A 25,447-nucleotide genomic window follows, 5' to 3' on the forward strand; every position below is an offset into this window, starting at 1 on the left:
TGCATGCAGCTGGACAACACCAAGAGCCATATTTAGTAAGAGAGCTCTCTGTATAACCTAACAATAAATAAATGAAAAGCGTATCTATTTAACAACTTACATTAAATAACATAATTTTATTATTAATTTGATTATACCAATTCATTGAACAAGAGAATTTCAAGTGAATCTACAAAACGAAATTTAGGTGAATTGAAGTTTAATACAATTTTATTTTTGATCTCTGTGGCTCCTGTGAAAATCTGCTCCTAAGTAAATAGATTGCAGAGACCAGGTTCACTGCCTGCTGAAGTCAGCCACAGGATTTGGAGAGACTTCACTGGACATTCGTCTGGGCGTTATGATCACTCGACTTGTTCCCAGAGGTTCTAGGCAAAAACAAAAGCCCTGGAAATTAAGTACCGTTGAGGAACGTCAAAACCACCCTGATTATATAAAACACTTATTCATCATTTGGAGAAATACTTTTGTTTCTCTGAGCCAAACACTCACAGAAAACTATGAGTGTAATTAGGAGTTAGAGCCACAGCAGCCATTCCCCATACAGGGTATTAAAACGTGTAGCCTGTGGGCAAAGACTTGAAAAAATTTCTTGATGGAAAAATTTCTTGATTCAGAAAATAAGTAAAGGCAGTGTTTCCTGGGATGTTTTTTTAGTTTAGAAAAATAATTTGTTGGACAATTCTTAATTTAAAAATAAAGCAGTGGCAGAATAATTTCAGCCCGTGTTCTTTTGCCTTTGCACTAATGCGTTTATAGCTAAAATTTCTATTCAGGCTGGATTGAATTTGTATTTTCTACCTAAAATTAGAACGTCATGTAAAAGATTTGAAAGCTGATAGGAATTTCCCTGAAAAGCATTTTCAGGCCTCGCTGGCATAGGCGTTGGAACTGGGAGGTGCAACTGGTACCTCTGTTTTGTACAGCTACTAGAGGTGATGTGATGGTGTGGGAAAACAGATAACGTCTGCCTGCACGTAGGAAGAGGTGACTTCCTTCAGGGGAGGCGGTAAGATGTGTCATGTGAGACCGTGCGAATGACGTTCTTGTCTGAACAGCTGACGAAGCCCACCACCGAGATGAACCATGTGCACTCATTCTCTGCATAACCTTTATTATATCTTATTTTACTGTGTCCTGCCTTAGCGCATCTTATTTTATGCTGTTCTATTACCCTTATTTTCTGCTTTATCTTATTCTAGCATATTTATTTACCTATCAGTGTAAGTAAGTAAATTCAGGCATAATGATGTGTATGTGCACATATAACATAAATGCGGGGCTGGAGATAACTCTAGAGAGGTTTCATCATCAGTGAGCAGACATAAGTCACCGGAATCCTTAATTCCTCTTAACTCCCTCTTCTATACATACGATAATATGACCTCTGATTCCCTGCTGGCCTCTCTCCCCCGCTCGCACTGATCCCTAGTCGCAGTCTCTTTACCCAGGTAGCTTGCCCAAGCATTTTCTTGGCTGCAGGTCTGGTCCTTCCCTCTCCTCTGCTCTTAGCCTCAGCTCCTGACCCTGCCAGTCCCGGAGACTCCAGCCCAGGCACAACCTGTCTCTAGGGAGCGTTAATGCAGCAATTACAGGACTTAAGTTAATATGCCCTAAAGTTATCACAGATGTGATCTCCCTGGTTCTTGCTGGGTGACAGAACAGGCATTTTTTTTAAAATTTATTACAATAGCCCAATTTCCCCAAAGCCTGATGTTTCTGAAAGTAATCTCACTCCTTCAAGGGGAAAAAAAAAAAAAGAATCTTCCATAAACATCTGGCCTTCATAATGAGCTTAAATTGTTAAAATCTGATGGTTATATGCAAATTAAAATCAGCCACAAATTGGGAAGAATCATGCAATTGTATCAGGAAACACTGCTGGCAGTTTGCGCATAATTCCATGCTAAGCTTATTTATTTTATTTTCTCATACATTTCCAAAAGGAACATTTTCTTTCCCCATATCCTCGAGACTAGTCATATTTCTGATGTCAGCTGCCCAGGTTAGCAGTGCCGGAGCCTCTCATGTCGCTGTGATGAGAACATTTGTGAACACATCGGCGGAAGACTAATACTGGAACAGAAACCACAAATTGGCAATAGTTATTTATTCCGGTGGATTTACGTGTCACCTGGAGACTATTTAGAGGATTATTTGTCTGGGCTAACATTGTGTTTAAAAATAGCACTTGTAGAGTGCCAACTCATTTTAGAGCTGGGTACAAATATTGAGACAAAACCCCAGCTGCTGTTGCTTTTGCTGCTAATTTGAGGTGTCGGATCAGAGCTCTGCTGCTCTATGTCAGTGAGCAAGGCCCCTTGTGAGATCATTATGTTTCCTCACAGTTGAGAGTAATGGATTCATCAGTGCAGCATCAGTTGCTTTCATTATATGCCCACACGGTGGTTGTGGGCTTTACCTTCAACAGCCTGGGGGGAGATGAACGGCTTGAGTGCAAGAGGCACTCAGGGGTCACCAGAACTCTGAAGAGATCCAGCTGAGGTTTGGACCTTGCCTAACGGGCAAATCTTGGGGGCCTCAAAAGGTGGAGTGAGGGCTGTGCTCAGGGGTAGGGTGCCGAAGCCATTTTGCTTTTTCATTAGAGGCCGTGAGCAGCAGTAAATATTTCATTTAATGCAAATTCCTTCTGACCCCTGTGAAAAATAGCTCTTTACAGCTATTGAAACTATAGCTCCTTTTACCCTGCAATCTTCAAGTTCACTACAAACGTTAATTATGGCAGTGCATGAAATTCAAGTCTTGGTTTTATTCCTAAAAATAGATTTAGATTCACTTTCTGGAATTGGAGAGATGCCCCTGCTGTTGGTTATATTAGGTTGTACATAAGGGTTTGAAGGGGGCTGAAGTTGTCATCTGTTGTCCCACCCTAGGGCAGCACCCTCGAGTCCCATGCTGTTCCGGACAGGGATTCGCTTAGTCTTTCATCAGAAGTTTCTGCTGCCGACGGCTGCACACTCCTGTAACAGCTCTTTTCTGTGTTTTTCCTGTTCTTATTGTAAGAAACATTTCCTTCGTATCTAATCAAAATTCCCTTGTCTGAAATTTAAACCTGTTCCTGCTCTGCTTAACCCTTGCTGAATACAAGGGACAGATAATTTCTTTTCCCTTTGCAATGGCTTTTTAGGTAGTTGGAGAGAGGTTTACGTGATAGGAACCTGCTAACGCAGAGGTCCAAGGTTCTGTCGCTGTTAAATTTTGCTACTAATACAGTCTCCCAAATTCATGTTTCATCTCTAGCATTTTAGACAGACCCCAAGATCCACCTCTTGATGCACATGAACACTGACGGAGATGGGTACCCTTGCATGGTTTCAACAGTTTCAGTCCCCATGTGCACTGTGAAAAGATTTCTGCATGTATGTTTATTTACCAATATTCCACCCCACACACATCCCCCACACACAATCCTCCTCAAAGCTTTGAGGTCTTGGAGAAGTTGTCTTTCGGCCACTGCCAGGGCTGGACTGTTTGTTCCTTTCTGAACTCCTCTGGCACCTTGGGGCGAGCTGTTGCAACATTTTTTGCATCAGTTCCTCCACTTGTGAACAGAAATAACATTATCAAGAAAACTATTTACATGAGAGGCTTAATTATGCTTGGAGATGCCTGGGTTAAGTCTTAATAAATTTTCCGGTCTCATTTACTGGATGTATAGTTGCACTGGGGATAGGAAGCCTGGCAACCATGGCGGCTGTGGGAGAAGCAGTAATTGGGGAGTATGACGGTAATTCACTCTTGGGAATGTTACAAGCCTGCAGATGCACCATTTGTAGCCATCCATGGCATGAGCATAGATAATAATCTTGCATTAGGCCCAATTACATGGTGTTATGGCCACACAACACCCGGATTACATCCACAGCCGACGAGCGTACCGTGATAAAGCCGTGGTGTAATTGGAGGAGACAGAAGGAAATGTTGGACTTGTTAGTGGGACCGGCGCGGCAGTGCCTGATGCGGCTCTTCCCCACCAGCCTCGCCCGCCTGCTTTTCTGCTCCACTTCACAGTGTCACTTTCAAAGCACGGATTTATCCCAGAGACAGGTAACTCAGCACCTTATTCTTTCCACAGCGCGTTGGGAGAGCTGTGAGCGGGAAAGGGAAATTCCCATCGCTGTCTAACTTAGGGTGAAGCCCGCAGACACGCAGAGCATGTGCTGCCAAGTGAGGACTGCGTTTGCAGGATTCCTGCTATCGAATCGCGTGTGCTGGAAGCCTGTAACGCAAAAAGCATCCAAAACCAGAAATGCAATAAATGAGCTGGTGCCTTCTCAGATCTCGTTCTCCCTTTACCTATCAGTAAATAGGTCTGATTTTTTCTTTCTGACTGAGGATTTTGCAAATGCTGCAGTGTCCCTTGCTCAGCCAGACATGACAAAAGCAGCCTGGCGTGTACCAAACCCTGACTGGCCAGCACGGCAGACCTCTCCTAACTATGGTATGTGCTTATTAAGGCTTGGGGAAAAGAGTTAATCAGAAATTTAATCTACCATATAATTTCTCAATTTGATTAGCTGTTTGTGCTAATCAGCTACAGAAATGGAACGTGAAAGAGAATTGGTCTGTTACTGTCAAAAAACAGAGGACGTCTTCAGCGTACGGCACGTCCGCCCCTTCCCCTCTCATTTTAATCCATTCAGGTTGTGAACAAGAAGCATCACTGTGGGTGTTGCGCCGGTGCACGGCTGGTGATCCAGGTACATTATGAAATGCCTTACTGGACTTAGGGAAATGGACGTTTGCAGAGGGGTTTTTCCTTTTGTGAATGATGAAGCAGGATACCATAACTTTTTTTTAAGCTGGGATATAGCAGGTGGTATTGTCATCAAACGGCTTTATGTGTTTTAACAGAAAACCCAACCCTCCTACATATTTTCCCACTTGAAATGCATCTGGAAAACATTAAGACAGTTACTATTTTACAATGTGCTAATTAAACTAAATAGTTAATATTTCAGGTAATTCTGTTATCTTCTGTGACTTTTTCTGACATCATTTTGGTTCATGTCTAGTAGTTAACTGGAACAGAGCAGGTAGATATATTCTCATGAATGTGTTATTATTTCAGATAAATAAGTCAGCAGGCATTCTGACATCCACTGTATGCTCTTAATTGTAGCATTAATGGAACTCCAAGTAAGACAAACAAAATTGCTGTGTATTCTGTAATTACAGAATGGACAGTTTTTGACTATTGTTCTGACAGCCTGGGATTCCTGCTCCCCAACTTAGTCCAAGGAACACAAAAGGATGCTTTAGAGTTCCTTGGTTTTTAAAATAGAATACTTGTATTATTACTGGGTTCAGAATTTAAATATTTCCATTTTTTTCACCGAAGTATCCTCCATAAATTTGGTGTGATTTCTTCTAGCATTAGGAGTATAATTTTTTCTGACTTTCATCTGCTCCTGAACACCTTTATTCTTGTTGAAGTGGGTGGAGAAAGGAGTAAAGAATAACGCATAAATATTGTTTAAAAGCACACACACGACAGTCATTTCTACAGGTTAATGATTGTAATGTAATTATACTGAGCCTGGAATTAACAACTCTGTCAGGGAACTGCAGTGGTGTACATGAATTTGGAGCAAGTCAGGAGAGAAGAGAAATGCAACCACGTGTAGTTAAATTTGCACAAAAAGCTTGAGGAAGGAGATAGGTAATTGCTTTCAAATCATGACAGGATTGCCGACTGAGCAGTCTTTCCTTTAAAAACTGATTAGTGGGGGCTGTAAATCAGCTCCATTCTTCAGAGGGAAGAAAGCGGCTGCGCGTGTGCCTCTAACCAGTTTGGGCAACTGGCAGAGGAGTGAGTTAGAGGCGCAGCTCCTCTGGGGTAGTAAATTGAAGTCAGTGGGACTGTGACAGTTCAGACCAGTGGAGGATGTACCACCTCAGAGACTGCCGATCCCACGTTATGCGGCTTCCAAGTAGTCCTTGGAGGACCCTTAGGACTGCTGCAGTCTGCTTCTGCTTAGCTTGCAAGATCTGACAAGGATCACGGCCCAAGGTGGGAAGTTTGCTGGCATAAATAATGTTGTCTGTAACCTCAGTTTCCTGATTCAGCACTTTGGATGTGAGTAGTTTGCAGGGAGAGGACTTCTAAATGAGAGGACAGTGCGGTTTCAAGGGACCAAGGGTATATTGGGTTCTGGAAGAGGTGGGGCTGTAGAAGGCTGGGGAGAACCCAGCAGAATACAAGTTTCTTCATAAGATGTTGGAGAAGTCAGAAAATTCTGGAAGTTTTGTGTTTCGCATGGCTTCCTGGTGTTTCTGCATCTGTTTCAATGGATTTGAATCTTAGTTGGATCCAAGTGGAACTGGAGCCCTGAAGCAGCTAGTAGACGACTGGAGCTTTTCCCCTTCATGTGTTAAAAATGCCAACCTATTCTGTGCTTACTCCGTCTGGACACATGCTCTTAAAAATCATGGCTGGGAAGACTTCGTGTGCTGCAGAGAGCTTTGCAGAATGCCTCTAGAGCACACCTCTACCTGAAAATATCCTTGTTCGCCAGCCAAAGGCTCCTGCTGGGTGGGAGCTGTGTGCGCTGCACACCCAGAGCAGCAGGGTTAAATTCCTGCAGCTACAACCGGGCTGGGGCGCAGACAGTTCACTGTCAATTAGTGCCCTTTGCAGTGTTTGGCCGCCTTTGTTCTGAAATAATTGCTGTTATCATAGATGTTATATTGCCTTCATTATGGGTAACATTTAAATATCAATGAAATAGTGTGCCACTAAGTCATCTGCACAACAGCTATCTGCTAGAGTTATCCCTGAAATTTGTGTTTAAGGAGTATAATAATTCAGCACTGACTTAGGATTCTTAGAAGGAGAGTTATATATTTGTTGGTGAGTTGTGGGAAACCCTTCCTTATTAGGGGCAAAACCTGAGCTGCTCTCATCTGTTTTGGGAGTAGAGATACTGTGTAGTTGGAATAATGCTTTGGCTGTTGAGCAGAAATATTTTAAGAAGCTTAAAAATCTTTTTGAAGCATCGGATGAGGCAGTGAAGTCTGACCTTTCCGCATCCAGATGAAGAATTGCCCTGGGAGGCAGGGCTGTGTTCTGTACCCCAGTCAGTGCAGGAGGAAGCTCGCAGTCACGTCCTCTTCTGCCCAAATCCAATCCGTGTCCTTTTGACACCAATGGGAAGTGCCACTTGAATTGCTTGGCTTCTGTTGACTCCTGTAGTGCCACGTGTGACCTGTTCAGATGTCACCTATGTACGTGATTTAATTTTTGTGAGCTGACTTTACACATGGATTTTAGTTATCAGCGTATACCTAACATCTTCCAACCCAGTGCATAGCTCACATTTATGTAACAGGAATCGAGGCAGAGGGTGAATTATATTTTTGTTTACAGAAAAAAAAATGGTGGTGCAATTAGAAATTGCGTTTGTGATCCCTGCTTGAACTTCCAAACATGCATGTGCAAATGTAAATAGCAAATGAATGCAGATACTGAGTGCTGGGGGTGTTGGTGTACTTAGGCACCCTTGGAAGAGGTCTTGTTCACTTTCTGAAATTGTTGTACGTGCTTGTTTTGGGGAACTGTCCACAAAGGGCTGCAGTTTGCACTGCCAGCAAACTCAGGTGAGCGAGCAGGAGCCGTTGTATGCCAGAGAGGTTTGTTTTGCACCACATAAATTGTCCCAGAGGGACTTTTGTGTTGTCTCAAGACGTTAGCAGGAAGTCAAAGGAAGAGCTTTTCAGCCCTTCAGATGTACACCAATAGCCACTGCGTTCACTCCCAGCGCTGGAGCCACGGTAAGGCACTGGCACGGGCGGAGGGTGATGTGCGGCTGACAAAATGACCTGGCTGATAGCTGTAAAGGCTTACTTCTGAAATTGGCTGTTTATCTTTTCATCTCATCCAGTAAATTTATATTAGATTGTGCTTGAGTCTTTGCATATTGAGAAGTGGAATACCCAAACCCTCAATTTTGTATACCCGTTGATCCCAATACTTAGCTATCCGTTTCTTGTCCAATTTTTGACAGCACCGAGTTTTCCAGAGGATCTGGAATGAAAACTGTGTATTGTACTACAAGCTATGATGCACTAAACCTACGGCTCTTAGCCTGGTATGGGACCTGACTGGCGCGGATCTCTGGCCACACATCTCATATGCAGATTCCAGATTTCCAGAACTTTGCTTTTACTGACGCGGCTCGCTCTGCTCACAGGTTTGGAAAGGACGGTGGTTTTGCCCTGTCGGTGCAGTTTGCTGTCACAGGTGTGTCAGCCTGCAAGCTGGCTGCAGACCGGTGGTGCATCCGTCTGGTGGAGCGCTATGCTGACGCGCCAGCTATGATCTGTCACAAAGTGGTCATGTCCTCCCTTGCCGGGATGCAGTGCAGCAGCAGCACAAAACCGCTGCTGCCAGGGTCGGAGCTGCTCACACACCTCTCCTGAGCACGGCTGGGTGTCGCCGTGTTAACCTGCAACCTCCTGGCTTTGCCAATATGCGCAAGTGTCTTCCTGTGTAGAGGAAAAACAGAGTTAATAAGGTATAATCTAGTTTAGCTTTAACCCACTGATGTTGTAGATGATGGTTTTGCCAAGGGATTTCTAGGCAGAATTGTAGAAATGTTTTTAAATTGGCAGATGACCAAGAAGCCTGGTGAACTGCTGTAAAACTCTTCAGGAGCTTTTGAGTAGAAGTCCTGTGGAAATGCAGAACATTGGAAGAACTAAATAGTTCAGGGGAGGGTAACGTGCCTTGAGGTTGCTTCAGCAGGTCCTTTCTTCAATGCGCACACAAACACACTTCTGCCAAGTGATCCGGTGGAGTGCTGTGCCCCTGCATAAAGCAGAGGTTGCTCCGTGCCATGATGCTGTGGACACCACGTGTTTCAAACAGGCAGCTGCAGCCAGCAGCAGGACCCCTCACGCCGGGACGTGGAGTTATCACCAGGGCCATCGATTCACGCAACAAACTGGGCAACTGTATTTGCGGATTTGGTGCACTTGGAGCATGGCAATTAGGCCCCGTTGGAGTGCTTTCCATTTCCTGTGCCATCTTGATAAACTTTATAGCCTCTAATTTGCTAAAGAGTCATTGATATAATTAGGAGCTACATAAACGGGAGCAGCACACTCAGCTGATGGTAATCGAGTCAGTTAATTTTTCAGCAGCAGCGCTGAGGGGGTCCCTGTGAGTAACTGAGATCATTTTCTCTTTAAGCCCTGCTTTGACAGAGCAGCAGAAATCCCTGCGTACCTGGGTCATGACTTCTTTTATTATGGTCTGTTCCACTGCCCATGTGTCTTTTCATAGGGAAACCGAGGAAGGGGTGCCCATCCATCGCTGTGTGTTCGGAGGGGCAGCCTGAGCTGTCTGTCTGTCTGTGGAAGACAGCCGTGTTCTGTGTTAACAAGCTGGTGAGAGTCGACGGGTCTCTTGTGCGTGAGCAGGTGTTTCAGTGCCAAGCTTTCAGATTGCGGTGCGCAAGGTTGGTGTTCCTCCACTCAAGTTGCACCAGGTTTTCAAGCAAAGTGGTGGCTTAACCAAAATGACTGGATCCGCTCCAGTAGTGGATAAAAACTCGTCTCCTGTACTCTTTGGTGCTCAGACATGGTCAATGACATCATCCGTTCCTACGCAGCCGTTGGTTGTTTTGCCCTAACAATATCCTCCATGACATGTCACAAACTGCTTGAGGTTTTTGTCAGCGTGTCTTACTGCTCGCAGTGTTGCGGATTTATTACAACGAGTTTCAGCAGCTTGTTTCTCTAACTAGTGTGTTGGTGAAGAAATGCAAATGACTGATCAACCTATTATTCTCTCTTTCTCTCAACAGTACTCTCAACAATAACAACATCACCCGCATTCCTGTTACCAGTTTCAATCACATGCCAAAGATCAGGACTCTGTGAGTAATACCTTCAAATACAGTAATAATGATGGTATGAGCCAGCTCTTTGGATATTTGTCGACTTACGATAATCTTATTCCAGTCTCTTTCCGACGTGAACCCTGCTCTTTTGAGGAAGATGGTCACTGACCAAGACCAAACTTGTGAGGGGGTCAGGAAAATTTGTAAAGAATTTTTTAAAAATTTCTTTTCCAGAGTCTTTCTGCATCAAAATGTGTTCTGATGCCTTCTTTGCAAAAGCTTCTCTTACGTCAAATCCCTTTTTCTATAGCTGGGCTCCACTCCACTGGAAAAGCTCTGTTTGGTGTTAGTAGACCAAAATACAAAGACTGTGAACTTAGACTGTGTGCATTTGTATGATTTAGCCATAGCCTACCAAACCCATTTTCTTTAAATTATTCCTTTAAATTCCTTTAGGGAATATACAACTGCAGGAAAAGTCTTGTTTAAACCAAGTCTCTGGTTTGTTTTTGGGTTTTTTTCTCCAAAATCTTAAACTCAGACGAGATGTATTTAGTCCTAAAAGCAAAGAAAGCGAAATACTAGTTTCGCCAGTAGTAGCCTGACAAGTTTCCATGGCACTGAAAAAATAAAATGCTTTAAAGATGCTTTAGGGATGTGTAAAATCATCTTAAATAAGTTAACAGAACGGAAGAAAAATGGCTCTTACTCCTGTCAGTCTGTGTAAGATGACCTCTGATTTGAATTTACGTTCTTCATTAAATGATGACGTTATTAGATCTTAAGTAATTAAAGGGAGATCAGATGTTTGTCTTCTAGAAGAGAATGAGTAAAGCAGACAAAGGTGTGGTGTTAAGGTTCCTGGAGCTTTGCCTCTTCTCCTCCAGTCACGGTGGCCCAGAAGATCTGCCTGGCTTCTGCAGATCGCTCAGTCGTGTCTGTCAGCAGAGCTCAGTGCCTTCTGTCCTTTTCCTTCTCGTTTGAGTGCGGAGATGGCGTTGTCTGTGGCTCCCTGGAGACTTCCACTGGCTAATCCCCCTCTGCTGTAATTAGAGGAGGGGGAGGCGGGGGGTGGGGAAGGAAAAGAAAAAAGGGAAGGAAGTAATAAATAGGATTTATAAAGGGAAGCTTTTATATTGAATTCTGAGGATCACATTTTACAGAACATGAAAGCTGACCCGCTCTAAAAGGATTTTCTGGGAATTTAATTTAGGGTCCGTGGCTAAAAGGACACCTTTGCAAACTTGCATTCGTATTCATGCACCTCATGTCCTGCAAAGGTAGTTTCATCCCTACCAAGTGGCATTTTCAGTCCCAGAGACTGCCAACAAACACAGTACCCTTCTTGGCGGTTCAGTATAGGAACTGAAAGATCCTACATAGACGGGTGGGAATACAGTAAAATGCTTTAGTTTTCTGTATTTCCCGTTGTTTTAACGGAGGCAGAAAAGACATCAAAATAGCAATTAATATAATATAAATACAGGAATCTAATAGCTTTGCATGATTTCTTCTGCTGCTCCTTCATATTAAAAATCCTTCCTCTGTCTCCAAGTTGTCTTAGCACTTTTCACAATGCTTTATTAATTATAGTCATTAGTAAAACAAGTTTGCATAGCTACATATTAACTCAATATTTTCTCTTCAGAATTTAGGCTAATACTGTCTGAATTTAACAAAGTTTTGGGTAAACAGATAGTAATGCCCTAACAACTAACATGCACCTGAGCAAATGTAAAACAGATCAGGTTTTGTTCACCTGTGTAAAATACAAAATATAAGCATCTAAATAAAATACACAGATGTTATTTGGGGGGGAGGGATGTGAATATTCTCTCTAGATGCCTGAGCTTCATTTCACTTGATAACCTGTTTCTCCCCCATTAATATGCAACCTCAGTAAATATAAGAATGAAGTTTGCAGGAGAGGAGGAAGCTGTCTGAGACGCAATGGCTGAATAAGCCCTGCCATTTCATCCCTTGGTTGTTGATGCAAATTCAGTCCAAATGCATCACGGATGACGTTAATTACAGTTTATTACAGCCTTTATTGTTCTCTTAAAAAGTGATCATCAGTTTGTACACCTTCCCAAAGAGCTGCACAGTTAGATGTGCTCTTTTGTAGAAGCTTTTGTAGGGAACCCCTGGTCTGAATGTGCCCGAGGTGGGGGCGAGCCCTTTCTGCCAGCCAGCTGAAGCCCAGGGCGGTGGGGGCAGTGTCTGCCCCCTGCGTCCCTTCTCCACCCCAGTGAGGTCTGTTAGCAGGGGCTGCTTGTGCCCCATCTGCTGTGATAGTTCTGTGGATTTTTCTTCCTGACTCTTAAAACAATCTGCTTATTTAAGAACAGAGAAGGAAGAGTAAAGAATATACTCAACTTGAACACAATTCTCATGGGAAAGTAAAAAAAAAAAAAAAAAAAAAAAAAAAGAAAAAACCAAGAAAAATTTTGAAAGATTTGAAGCATTTGAAGAATTCTTTTAAAAATCATCTCTTCTTTGCTAACCCCTTTTATTTACCTGGCTTTTCTGTTTCATTGATCTTTTAGCCTTGATTGGGAGCGACAGGAATTAGTTTTTATTGATCTGCTTTCCTTTGCTTGAAACAGCTTTATTTATGTGAAAGCATGTCCCCCCATCCCTATTGGCTTAATGTAAGCGTCCTCTTGTCTCTGCATGTCTGACTGCTGAGACAGGTAATTGCATAATTTATTTTAATTTTTTTAGGATAAACTGAAAACGTACCAAATCACTTCAGCACTTTTCATGTTCACAGGCAATTGGAGTTTTATGCTTTTGAAGTACTGTGAAGAGTCTTTTTATCGCTGTATTCATTAATATAATTATCAAAAATATATTCTAATAGGCTGCTTTGTTAAACTTGATAGGCTTTCTAAATGGTCTCCTCTCAAAAGCAAACTGTAGAATATCCATGCAAAAATCTTGAACAAATAATGAGGTGGAGCTCTGCTGAGGCGGGCGAGCTGCAAAGAGGGACAGTTTGCGCTGCTCAAGTGGGAAATCCCAGTAACCAGCTCCACCAATTTTGTGAGGGGAAGAGAAGAAGTCACAGGACTGGGAAGCTGCCCCTTTTGTGAAACTGCGGTTCCGTTACCCCTGCCTGCCTACAGGGGGTGCGGGGGGTGGCGTGGGCTGAGCTGTTTCCGTCCTGAAGGAAGACGATGATTGACTGCTGCAGTGGGAAGCGATGGTATTTCGAGGATTTAAACGAAATGTTTGCTCACTAAGTTGGAACAAACTCTTACTTTTCTTCATAAATGTATTTAGATGTTCTTTCAGTCAACAAGAAGTGTTGCAGTCAGATTAATGGTTCGTAGTGACAACGCGTTTTACTAGGAATCTAACTTCCTGCAGTGTTAATTAAATAGCTTCATAATCCCTGAACACAAGGTCTTCTAGCCATCCTCCTCCACCAGTGACAGTGGAGAGTGCTCCCAGGAGACTAGCATCTTCCATCTCTACCGGATAAACTCAGTGCCGGATCTGTGGTATTTCTCTGTGACTGCCCACCCCAGACATACAGGTCTGGGGTCGTCAGCCCGGGCGCTGCTGCTGGGCGGTACGGAGAGCTCACGGGTAGTCGATTTCTTTGGTGGATGGACAAGGCTAAACCCTGCGCACACCAACTGTGTGGGGTTTTTTGAATGTAATGGCTATAATATTAATGAATCTGACAGGATCTTCAATCTGATTTGCTATATCAGCTTTGGTGTAACTGCAAATGTTTGACTCATTACAAGGAGTGAAGTCATTAATGTTCTGGGCTTTTGTTTTGACCTAAAGTTTGGTAACTATTAAAATTATCAAGTTTGCTCCTTGAACGCATCATCACGTGCTGACTTACTTACCCTTCTGTAAGTCTCCAGTGCCAAGCACGAAGCAGGCTGGGAAGGTGGCTAGATGTCCTGTTGGACAGAACAGCCCGGGCATTGCTGTGTGGCATAACCCTGTTACCTTCTCCGTCGTGAGTTGAAAATTTCTGTCTGGAACCTGCACACTTGCATTAAACTGCCAGAGTAAAATGAGCATTGAGGGATTTGTACAGGCAACACAGCTGCATACAAGGTATCAGTGGCCTCTGGTGTGCGGCGTTTCTCTCTCTCTGTCTCTCTCTCCAAAGAAGAGGAGGGAAGAATCACCCATCATCCTGTTTTTCAGCCTGCTCCCTGTGTTTATATGAGCCATCCTTTGTATTCGCTCAAAGATATCCCATTCATGCAGTTATTTCTGATGGGAAATCACAAGCACAGTAATTACTTCAAGGAATCTTAAGTTCTGCATGTTCTTTTCTCTAGAATGGCCAGCTCACGATTACTTGTAGGCTGGTAATGATTTACTTCGTTGTTCCTAGACATTACAAATAACAGCACTCATTCACATGTGGACATTTGTGTATTATATGGCAATGTAGAGAGTCACTCCACTCTAACCAGTAACCTGCAATGATGGTATATAACATGTAGTGAAGAGCCAGATGTGCATTTGATTGGTCTGGCTTGTGTCTTCTGTTTGAGAAACTACTCATGACTTTAGGATTGTTCTGTCTTTCATAGGCGGCTGCACTCCAACGTCCTGCACTGTGACTGCCACCTGGCCTGGCTCTCCGACTGGCTGCGGCAGAGGCGCACCATCGGGCAGTTCACCTTCTGCTTGGCGCCCGTGAACCTGCGGGGCTTCCTGGTGGCCGAGGTTCAGAAGAAGGACTTTACCTGCTCTGGTAATGGCGCTAATAATTAGTTTTTCTGACAGCTGATGGTTTTATGTTGATATTCATATTTAAAACGTGAGGGGAAGTAGCTGTGTTGGTTTGAATGCTGTTCTGTAGCAGTCCTGTTTGTTTTTATCATTGCTAATCTGTGTGGCAGTAGATAAAATTGTTAATTTTTTCAGCTTTATAAGAATTGGATTCCAGTTAACGTTTCAGTTCTCAAATTATTTTTTTACTTTAGCATTGCAGATGGTATCAACATAAGAAATGAATTAAGTGTGGATAATTTGGTATGTCTCAAGGGAAAGATCTCCACAGCTGACTGGAATGTGAAAGAAAGGAAATAGAAAATGCTCATCTGAGTCTGGTAAATGACTGGACTGCAGAACGTAAGAAGCAGATTTTATCCCAGGGACTGAAACAGGATTCTTAGGGAGCCAATGCACTTCGCTGTCCTACAAATTTCCACACTGATGAGTGAGGCTGATGATCCTGAGATGGCCTCACATGATGATACTGAGATGAACTCACAAGCCATCTGCCTGTGCATTGGGCCTATTCATCAAGTCTCTGGAACTCATTGGCTCTCTTGTGATGGAAATGCATTTTCTTATAAGGCGGCTTGTTATGAAGCAGACACGAGTCCTAATCTTGCTAGGCTGGGAGTCTTGTGGTATTACCTTCGTTATCTCTCTCAGCCTGTGAGCTCTAAAGCTTTCTCCTCTTGGTACAGGGGCTGGCTGCTGGAAATACAGGACAAGTGCTTATGCTAGAAGTGTTTTTAGGAATGCCTTTTTTCTGTGCTTTCATTTACATGTGACAGAGGAAAACATTGTACTTGGAGAAGAAGGGTTTGATTCCAGTAGCTGTCATGGTTAGTAACTGAATGCCCAGCCCTGGAGGTGTGCGGGAAGTGTTACAAGCACGTGGAAAAGGAAGTTGTGCACCAGTGACTTTTGTGACGTGGTTTTCAAGGGCACTGAGCAACTTCTACACAGTTGTGGAGACTTGATGATGCCCAGAATATCTGATAAATTACATTAGAAGTTTAACTGAAAGAAAAGTTTAGAAATCTAACAGTCTTGGGAGAGGAAGGATAAAAGAAATGAATAAATGGATTAAGCTATTAGCAGAATCTAATTTTACCCAAGTGGTAACCACAGCATTTTATTCTTACGAAATGACGTTTCAGATGGGACATGAGTTCAGCTATTTGGATTTATGATGTAGTGAAGAAAAAAGAGTTGTTAAATCAGGAGAAGAGAGAATAATAGCTGAATGACAAATGCAACATGGACAGAACTGATCTAAACGGAGTGTTCTGCGCAGACTGTGACTTCCAAAAGAGAGGAGGTTTTTAACAGTTGCCTGTTGGATGAAGGAACATGTAAGAGAACTAGCAAGATCAGCTTGCTTTTTTAAAAAAACATAAATTAATAAAAATTCAAGGAAAGAAGCTTCCAGTGATACAATCCATCAGATGTATCCCCTAACCTTGGTTGTATCCCGTAACCCTGGCTGGGAAGTGAAACGTGCTGAAAACACAGTGCATTTGAAGAGCTCATTTTAGTGGAGGATTTAGCAGACAACTCCGCTTAGTACATGCTAGCCTGACAAAAACCTGCATGGACAGCTAGTTTAAGGAGGATATAAATCTTCCCTGCTGCTTGTTACAGTTCATATTCCTGATTTTACAGCATAATTTGTTCACGTTTGACTACAGAGTCAAACCAGGTCAGGAAGTGAATGGTGAACTGAACTTGTCCTACTGCAAAGGAACTTTATGCAAGTTCAGCTTGTATGAATCACTGTAACTAGCGTCAAGCTGGCAGTGAAAGCTGCCTTTCAACCTAGGTATGAAGAGCTGAACTACAATGTAGGGAACTACTCTGCTTAGGTATCGGCTCAGCATTTTGAGCACTTGTGGTTTTATGGCAGTAAGACTATCACCACAGCAGAAGAAAGCTCCGCTTCTCCTCCACTGTAAAATGGGCTTCAGCAGAGCGCTCCAGTTCAAAACTTGTCCTGTTGCATGCTTCAGAGAGAAGGAGTAGAATCGAATAATTTGGGGAAAGAAGAAAAACATCCTTGAAAAACTGTTTTCTGGTTAGTCTTTGAACCCTACGCAAAAGTAGGGGTCTTTTTAAATAATTTTATGACAAACGTTCCTTTGGAAACAGATTTTGAATGCTACGTAGCAAGGGATGGCGCAAGCTGCAACCCAAATTGCTTGATCCCTTCTGGATGCTCTGCAGCCAGTCCTGTGCAGTGATGTTTATAAGCATTAGGTGCAGAGTCTCCAGGATGACGATGCTGGTCAGAGTTATGTGCAGATGTGTCTTTGTAAACCGAGAGTCTTTCAAAAATGTTGTTCAGCTTGCGCACAGAAGTTCTAACAATGCTGACTCCAACAGCACTTCTAACAAATTGCGAGCAGTGGAAAAGGTATTCCAGGTTTCACTTGTTCGTGCCTGTGAGCCTTTGGCTCAGAGCTGTAGGTAAACGTGTAGGATTCAATAGTGCGCAGTTGCCTGGGGATGGTCACCCACCAGGGCCTTCTGGCTGGCTTCTTCAGCAAGCTGTCCCCTCCTCGTAGGAGTGTCTCCTCCAGAGCCACCCCTGACAGAGCAGCCTGCCTGGGCCTTTCAGCCGTCTGTTCCCAAAGAAGTCTCCCAGCAGCCTCCTCCTCCTGCACAGCCCCTTACTGAGCTCCGGGATGCGTTTGGTGAGACAGTCTCCTACAAGACAGTGGGTTGCAGAAGGGGGACTTGCGTGGCCCTGGAGGATGAGTGCTCCGCCAATGTGCTGCACATATGTAGCACGATGTATTTCTCCTCTCTCTCCACCCTAACTGCAGTTTGCTGCCACATTGCCGTGACAAGAGAAAAGAGTGCACTAAGCAGAGACTTAATGTCAGCTGAAATACTCCCTGCTCTCTGATCCTTGGGAACTCTTTATTTTTATATTCCCTCAGCTGGCAGAGAAGCGTCTAGGGGCTTGGGCTATGCTTGGTACCACTTAGAGCCTTCCAGACTTTGCTTGGATCAAACACAGCTTCCTTCCCGTGTTCAGATGTTTCACTGTTGAACCAGGTTCTCTTTCTCTCTGACTCTGTCTCTCTCAAACACTCTCTCTGTCTGTTTGCCTGTCTCTCATCCTGTTCTGACCTTTTGATGATAGAAATGAAGATTGGATGGGATTTCTTCGAGCAGCCTGGAGATTGGTATTTCTAACAGTTAATGAGTTCATGCCTTTCTTATGTAAGAAGCACCAGATTCTAAAATCTTAACATTAATTTGGAGCTGATTTGTCCTGCATGTCTAGCAATGTGGAATTTAGCAAAGAGTAAAGTGTGTGATTTTTTTTTTTAAATACTTTCCTGAGACAGTTTTCTTTAATAACAAAACCAGCATTGTAGAGAAGGAATTTGGATCCATACATCATTCTCTTTTCTATTAGAAACCATTTTCTCTGGTTCTTGATCCTTAGTTTCCATTTGGAGAATCTACAAGAACCTGAAGAAAATCAAGATGCATGATTTGGATTAAATAAATTAAAATTCAGTCTGAAATTGATGCAAGGGAGAAATCCTTACCAGAGCCAAATGTCTCGTGATTTCTGGCTAAATAAACTGACACTGATTTTGAGAGAAGAGAGAATTGATCCAAATCTCAGTTGAAGATCTAGAGTTTCTGAATCATATGGTGAGCCTGCAGCTGAGGTACAATAAAGAGGAAGGTCTGTTAGCTTCCTGCTGCCTAATGCAGACTGGAAGCTCTAATGAGGAAGCAGATTTATTTGTTTCAGTGGGGTCAAACTGTCTTAAAACAGAACTGTTACTCTGTGGCCCAGACCACATTGCTCCATTTTTCTTCTAACAACTTCATAGCCTGCTGTTGAGTAGACAACCAACAACGAGTACTAATACAATAACGCTCCTTAGGCTTTGTACCGTAATGGGAACAATCAGAAGATGCCGAAGGAAACGTGTGGGGAGAGGAGCTCCCCTGTCTGCTCCTGAAAAAGGCTCTGCAATGGTATATCTGCATGACTAGCAGCAGGTCTGCTGCCTTCGGCCTGGGACGTGGAGGTGCTGCCAGCACAGAAGGCTGGAAACTAAAGAGGAGGGAGGACTGTTTGCTGCTGATGGGGATTTTGCTAGTGCTGGGCAGTAGCAGCTGCTCTCGGGGAAGCGGAGCAGTTTCTCTCCGTGCGGTCCACCCCGGTTCGTGCGGAGGAGGACTGCTAATGGCCCTCCCTCACTTCTGATGGTCACAGGACACTGGGAGAGCGAAGCGGGAGGAAGAGCATGTGCGTGCACGTGAATGGTCGCTTCCTGCTGTGAGGGAAATCCTGCAGGTGCAGCTCTTCTGTGGCTTCTAGGAGTGAACTTAACGTTTCATCTAACTTTGACTTCTTTCCGAAAGAGTGACCTGTGGGTCATGTTAGGCAAACTGTTAAGTTGGCTCATGCCTTTTGTGACCATCAACGGAGCCAATAAGTGCTCTTAGAATGGAGTCTATGCAGGACTTCTAGTGTCGCATGACTTTTAAAGCCTTTTGGTAAAAATAGTGCTTTAAATTTGGTCTTTAAAATCTTTTTGTGGAATTCTGATAGAATTTTTATTTCTAGTTATAATTTGCTACTGCAAACATTAAGATTTAGTCTAAAGAAACATTTCAATGCAGTGCATTTGTTAGTTGTTCTGAAATCAAATCCCTTGGGAGATACTAATGCCTATTTATTGGTTTGTGTTCTGTTTCCTATAAGTTTCTTATTACAAATTTAAAATTACTCTAGCACTAGCAGTTATGCTGTTGCATACAGTAAGAATTTACTTCCTGAATTGCTTCCTATATAAGATGCCACATATGGTGTTTTTTATTTGGGGCACCATCTTTCAAATTTGAGGAATAAATATATATTTATTAAGGCACTTAATTATTTCTTTGAAGACTAAAGTTGAAAATTGGCTTTAAATTACAATAAATTTAGTTGGTACTGTCCTAAAATGATGTCTTACCTTTTCAGTATAATTACCTTTTTTCCTGGAATTCTTTTTTCCCCGAAGCAGTATGTGTAGTTATTTAATGCTTATTTAATGATCGTAGGTCGGGTGTAATTATTCAGCAATTGAGCTTTTGAACTGTCGCTGTAAGAATAATAATGTGATTAACTTTTATGTTAATGTGCAAAACCAGTGGCCTGTTGTGTTACTAGGATGTTGGCAGTATTTTAGTATACAATGGAAATGCATGGTGGTGGTCTGTCCTGCTGTGGGTCAGTACCGGAGCCTTGATCGGAGCTCGTTCGCAGGGAGCAATGGTGTTAAACACGAGGGAAAAGGTTGATTTTGGGTACATGGCCAAGCTTTTGTGTGAAATCCCTAGACTTTTTCTGTTCAATACGTGCATGTGATTGGAAACACATTTATGGATACTCAATAATTTGAAAAAGCATAAAGCTGCTTATAAAATGACTGTAGAATTCTGTAGATGAATAGGTGGCAAATGCAAAGTTGTATACAGTCAGTCTCAGCTTCATGTGAATTTCTGGTTTATTGACAGTGCAATCTGGTGATGTTATCCAGCTTCTTTAAAACCATGGTGGGTTGACCATGGCCAGCTGCCAGATCTGCACCCAGCGGCTCTCACTCCCCCTCCTCCACAGGACTGGGAAGAAAACAAGAGCTGCCCCAGCACCACCACCACCTCCTCATTCCAGGACTTTGCTGCTCGCGGGGCTGTTTCTCACTTTCTTCCTCACTCCTTACTGCCTGGCACTGTTTTGTCAGTGTATTTCTCTGTATTTCTCCCTGAAATAGGCTCAGCAATGGTCTGCAGCAGGGCTGCTGTGCAACCAACTGGAACTGGCCGGAACCATCCATGTCCACCATGGGGCAGCCCTGTCCTCTCCTCGCAGAGGCCCTGCAGCCTCCCTATACCAGTGCCTGGGCACAGACACCCCATGCTGGAATTGAAGGGATCTACTAGCTCATCAGTTAATTCCTTGTAATTGCAGATAAATGGGTTTAGGTCAGAAGATCTGTAAGAATTTCATTCTGTAAGTTCTAGATTCCATAACGAGTTTGATCTTTTGCAAGAGACCTCTGCTATGTTCAAAGGCAGCAACCTCAGCGTGTTCCAGGAGGAAGGCAAGAAAGGTCGCTATGCTCTGCATTCCTTGCCATGTCCCAAATGCCAAAGAATCTCGTCCAGGGCTTTCCAAGGCAGCTCTGAGAAGGGAACAGTGCCTCACTCTCCAGTCTTTGCCCACTCATCTGGATAAAAGTGTTTGCTCACTCCAGATCTGGCCGTTGGGTGAGCTCATGACCAGGCTGGACCCCTCAGGTGCCGTTAGCAGAAGAAATGTCACATTCTGTCTGACATCCTCTGAATAGCTGTGCCAATCCGTAATGCTTCTGATGGAAGTGAATCCCACCTTCTTGCTCTTCCTGAAGAGACCAGCTTTCGTGCTGAGGCGGGGAAAGTCCTGTATTAGCTCTGGCAGGACACGGAGGGGGCAGGAGCAGAGATAAACATGCACTCAAATGAACTCAAGACACGTTTAAAACTCCTTTACAAATACCAGCAAATCAAACCCCAGGGACTCAAAGCACAATCTTCAACTCCTGCTGTCCCTTCTGTAACTTTGCCAAGTTTCATCGTGAAGCAGTTCAGGTTCTTTAACGGATAACCTTAGAAGGCCATTCCAGCACTCCCTTCATAGGCTGACGATTGATCACGACCATAATCTGTCATTTAACTCATACAGGTGGTATCCTTTCACTTAAATAATTTGTCGTCGTCTTCATTTTTATGCTTGAATATATTTATAAGTTCGCTGTATTATTTCTGGTCCTATTTTTAAATGTCTCTTCATTCGCACTTTCCAGACTGCTGATACAAATTGTGACCTGGCATTAGTGAGGTTACTGTGCGTAGATGCCATTTGAACTGCCAAAGCACTACATCTATTAAGACTTTCTAGTAGCATTGGTTTTTTTTAGTCTTTAGCCTGTCTTGGAACCCAAAGAACAAACCCAAAGAACCAAATACACACGAACAGCTTCCCTACGCCGCAGTCATCAGGAAGTTAAGTTCTGGCGGCTTGTAGGAGAAAATGCCTGTGTTGGCAAGGCAACAGAGGCCTTCAAAGAAGGGCTCAGAGTGGGCACGGGGCATAGGAGACGTTCAAACTCTAATTTTTCAATCCCTTCTATGGAAGACTTAGATGGAAGACATTTCCCTGAGAGAAAAGCAACTTTGTCCTAGTTTTGAAAGGACTGAAGTTGTCTCACAGATTCTTTATTAATCCTTCCGAAGAACAGATCTATTAAAGTATTAAAGTGCAGTTGTTCCAGGTGAGCCTGCTTCTTTGTTCTACTTTCTTCCATCTCGTTTAGAAATATTCCATTTTGGCACTACTACTGTTACTTAAACAATAGCAATATTAGTGCTTTTAGGATAAGAAAATGTGAAGGTCTGATTTTCAATCATGGAACATGCAAAGTAGATTTTTGCAGAATAAAGTGGGCTTCGTTCATTATGCCAGGCCTTTCTTTCACTGCAATTGGATAATTTCTTTTTCATTCCTCACTATTCGTTTGTAAACCAATTGGTGTTGACTTTGCCTACAGAACACTCGTCCCCATGTGCTTGTGCATTTTTAGCAGTTAAATTTACTGTTTGGGAATGTTCAGCAAAACACTGAATTTGAATCAAATAATGAATATTCATGGCTAGCAAATTTTTACATACCACAAACTTGGTGGTATTAACATCATCAACTGGGGGCTTAAGTCACTAATAATAAATACTTACTGCTGTGGTCAGCGAGAAGCTGTTGAACAGCCATAGATGGAAATGGTTGTATAAACCACTGGCTGCGCGTTCCTGTAAAATAAACACATTTGTCCAAATTTTTCTCCATGAGGGTAGTATTTGTGATCAATAAGGGATGTTAACTTTGTGGAGTCAGTTGTGATTGGCTTGCCCAGATCTCAATGCAGGACTATGCACACTTGTGTAAATTCTAACAGTGGGATGCAAACACCAATCAGGAGCAACGCATCTCCTTTGGGTATCTTTGTGAGATTGTGTTACTGGCAGTCTAGTGAAAACTACAGCTCGTGTAGTAGTGATTGATTTCAGACGTCCCAGCATTGTAAGAAGTTCCAGTGGGTTATTTAATTAAACCGCAAGAGGTCATTAGTGTATCCACAGACCTGCAGTACTTGTAGAGTTCTGTTTATTGATCAATAATTTTGTGTCTGCTTTGCTTAAGATGATTTAAAGTCACCACAGGTTTCTAACTGGTAAATCCTGTCCGATTTATCATTAATACTTTTTAACAAACAACATTTTCCTGGTGGAATCGAACTGCTGCAAAGGCAGTTGGATAGGTGAGGAGGTAATAAAGCACACTACCTCATGTGCCATAATTAGGTGTCAGGGCAAATGAGATTTAGTCATCGCAAAATTTACTTTAAATGCCTGTGACATTTAAACTGTTCACTTATGCAGCATAACCATCCTAGTCTAATTGTGATAGCAGTCTATATGCTGCTCTTAAAAGGCTAGAGGCCAATGAGATGCTTGAGAAAAGCACTTAATTTCTCTGTAAACTGCTAGGTCCTAAGCCTCTCCCCATCTCCTTTCCGCCCCTAACCCGGAGTCTGAGACTGCAGCATGTGAAGTGGTGCCGGCTGTAATGGCATGCCAGGTATTAACCAGCATCATCGTTGAGGCTCTCGTTCCGTTCCATCCAGCACAAAACTGCACGTAGCAGGTTTTGTTCATCAGGCTCCTAGCCTAGCTTCCACGTTTTGTTAGTGTTGGTTTTTTACAGCAAAACATCTAACTGGGTTTATGATTTTTTTTTTCAAATACCTTTCTTGGGAGGTGGTATTGCCTTGGGGCCCTTGACCTATCTGTATGCTTCTATTCTGCATACCTATGAAAATCATACCCAGATTTTCATTTGAGGAACCTGAAATTCCACAGCCTGCTTAGACTTGTTGTCTTGACCAGTCCTGTCTTTACCAGCTCTCCACAACTACACAAACACTGAACTGATTTAACGCTCTTGGAATTTTTTGTGCTTTTATTTGTATGGATGTGCTATGATGCTAATGGTAGATCCCCATTTAACTGAAGCAGTTAAATCCAAATCAGGTTAGAAACTCTGTTTATAGCATTATTCCGAAAACTGAACCTTAGCAGATGACTGTGTAAGAGCTCATGGAATATGTGCTAGATGGCTGTCGAGTGTGCATGTGTAAGATGGCATTTTGTTCTTTGCAAAGGAAAAGCATAAGTAAAAGCGTTGGATAATGATGATAGCAATTTAGGCACCAAGTCTCTTTTATTTCATTAAAGTTTTGCAGAAATCTACAGTGTAGATCTGCTTTTGCTCATGAAGAAGAAAAAGATTCACCAAATATAAAGGGCTGTATTCAGCATGGAATCAAAAGTGTTTTTAAGCACAAAATGTCAGTCAAAAGCGGTAGGAGTATTGGATATTTTGGGGCACTCAGAGAATTCAGGTTCATGAGGAGAAATTAAGTTCATAAAAGTACTCCTTTTCTCATTGTATTTTAAGTGAAATGAGAAAATGGATCACTCGTGGAAAATAGAGAGCCTACACAAAGACAGCCTCTTTCTTGACTTTTTACTTGACTTTCTTTCAGCATAGGCTGCTAGTTTTTTGATCCCATTTTCATTGCATCTGCACTAGGAATAAAGACGTTATATTGTCCTCTCTCTATTTTGACATTGTGTACCCCCCAGGGTAACTAATTGTTTTACTCGCTGGCCATAAATCAAAACTGAGTCTACAGGTAAGTGATTTTTGGTCTGAATTCATGGAAAGTAAAAGGACTCCTGCTGCCTTCCATCCACTGTGTATCGGGTGTCTGGAGAGGATCACCAAGGCTTAGTGTGCAGCACAGATCATGTTCTGATTTACCTCTTGGCCTTCCCATGCAAAAAGTTGCTGGAAAGTCCTGTGATATTTAACTGTAGTGTGATATTAATTACCGCCTTCTCACTGGTGCTACCTGCGTTCTGTGCAAGGCAGACTGGCGGTCTGGATTTCTCTCTTTTCAGAGCGCTTTACGTCGTAACCGCCTTTCCAACCACTCCTTCAGCGCAGAGCACTCTGCAGTGCTGCGTCACACGAGATGTGGAGGGGACGAGCTGGGTTCCACTGACTCTTCCGCTGTTGGTTTAGATGCAGGAGAGTCAGGAGCACTCTTAAAACTGCAGCTGGCAATAAGTCAGGATTTTTGATGTGGTGCCCTACTAGAAAGGGAGTGTGTTGCTGCCTCGCTAACCCGCAGCGCTCTGCTGTAGTGTTAGGCTGTGCAAAACGTGTGTTTTCCTCTTGCTGCAAAGCCCCTTCAGAAAGTACATCAGGTTGTGATGATAAACCACGTGGTGAAGATTTGACCTTGCTGCCGACTTTCCTTTTGCTTGCCCAAGAACAAGGCTTGCTCTGAAGCGTTCCTTCCCGGTTTGATGATTTCTCGCTCTCCCTAAAGGCTTGAGCAGCTCATCTGTGCTCCCATCATTCGCTGTTTTGGTTTGGGCATGGCACCACCGGGTAGGCACAGAGGAACTGTAAAACATACGTGGTGAGATTGTCAGAGCAAAGCTCTTGTTCTTACGCAGCAGAGGCCTGCGTGCACTCTGAAGGCATGTAAACCTCCTTTGGGAGCAGTCCCGGTTAAGATCTTGCAGAACCCCTGGACTCCCTGGAAGGCAGAGCTGGCAGCGCAGTGGGTGGTACACGGCAGAGCTCCATCAACTTTGAAGGAATTCCATCAATTCACGATGATGATATGTCTGCCCCG

The 25,447-nt window shown here is 43.2% G+C and overlaps 1 protein-coding gene across 1 annotated transcript in view; it reads left to right on the forward strand.

Moving 5' to 3' along the window:
* The window catches only part of LOC104498555 (slit homolog 3 protein-like), a gene marked incomplete at its 3' end in the record, with an annotated part of 172,351 nt that overhangs the window by 41,105 nt on the left and 105,799 nt on the right, over window positions 1-25,447 (forward strand). Inside the window, exons 4-5 of the mRNA XM_010141950.1 lie at window positions 9,831-9,902; window positions 14,438-14,601. Coding sequence (XP_010140252.1) covers window positions 9,831-9,902; window positions 14,438-14,601 — 236 coding nt within the window. The remainder of the gene's footprint in view (window positions 1-9,830; window positions 9,903-14,437; window positions 14,602-25,447) is intronic.

The sequence above is a fragment of the Buceros rhinoceros genome, unplaced genomic scaffold (assembly GCF_000710305.1).
Source record: "Buceros rhinoceros silvestris isolate BGI_N320 unplaced genomic scaffold, ASM71030v1 scaffold12558, whole genome shotgun sequence".
NCBI classification, from domain to species: domain Eukaryota; kingdom Metazoa; phylum Chordata; class Aves; order Bucerotiformes; family Bucerotidae; genus Buceros; species Buceros rhinoceros.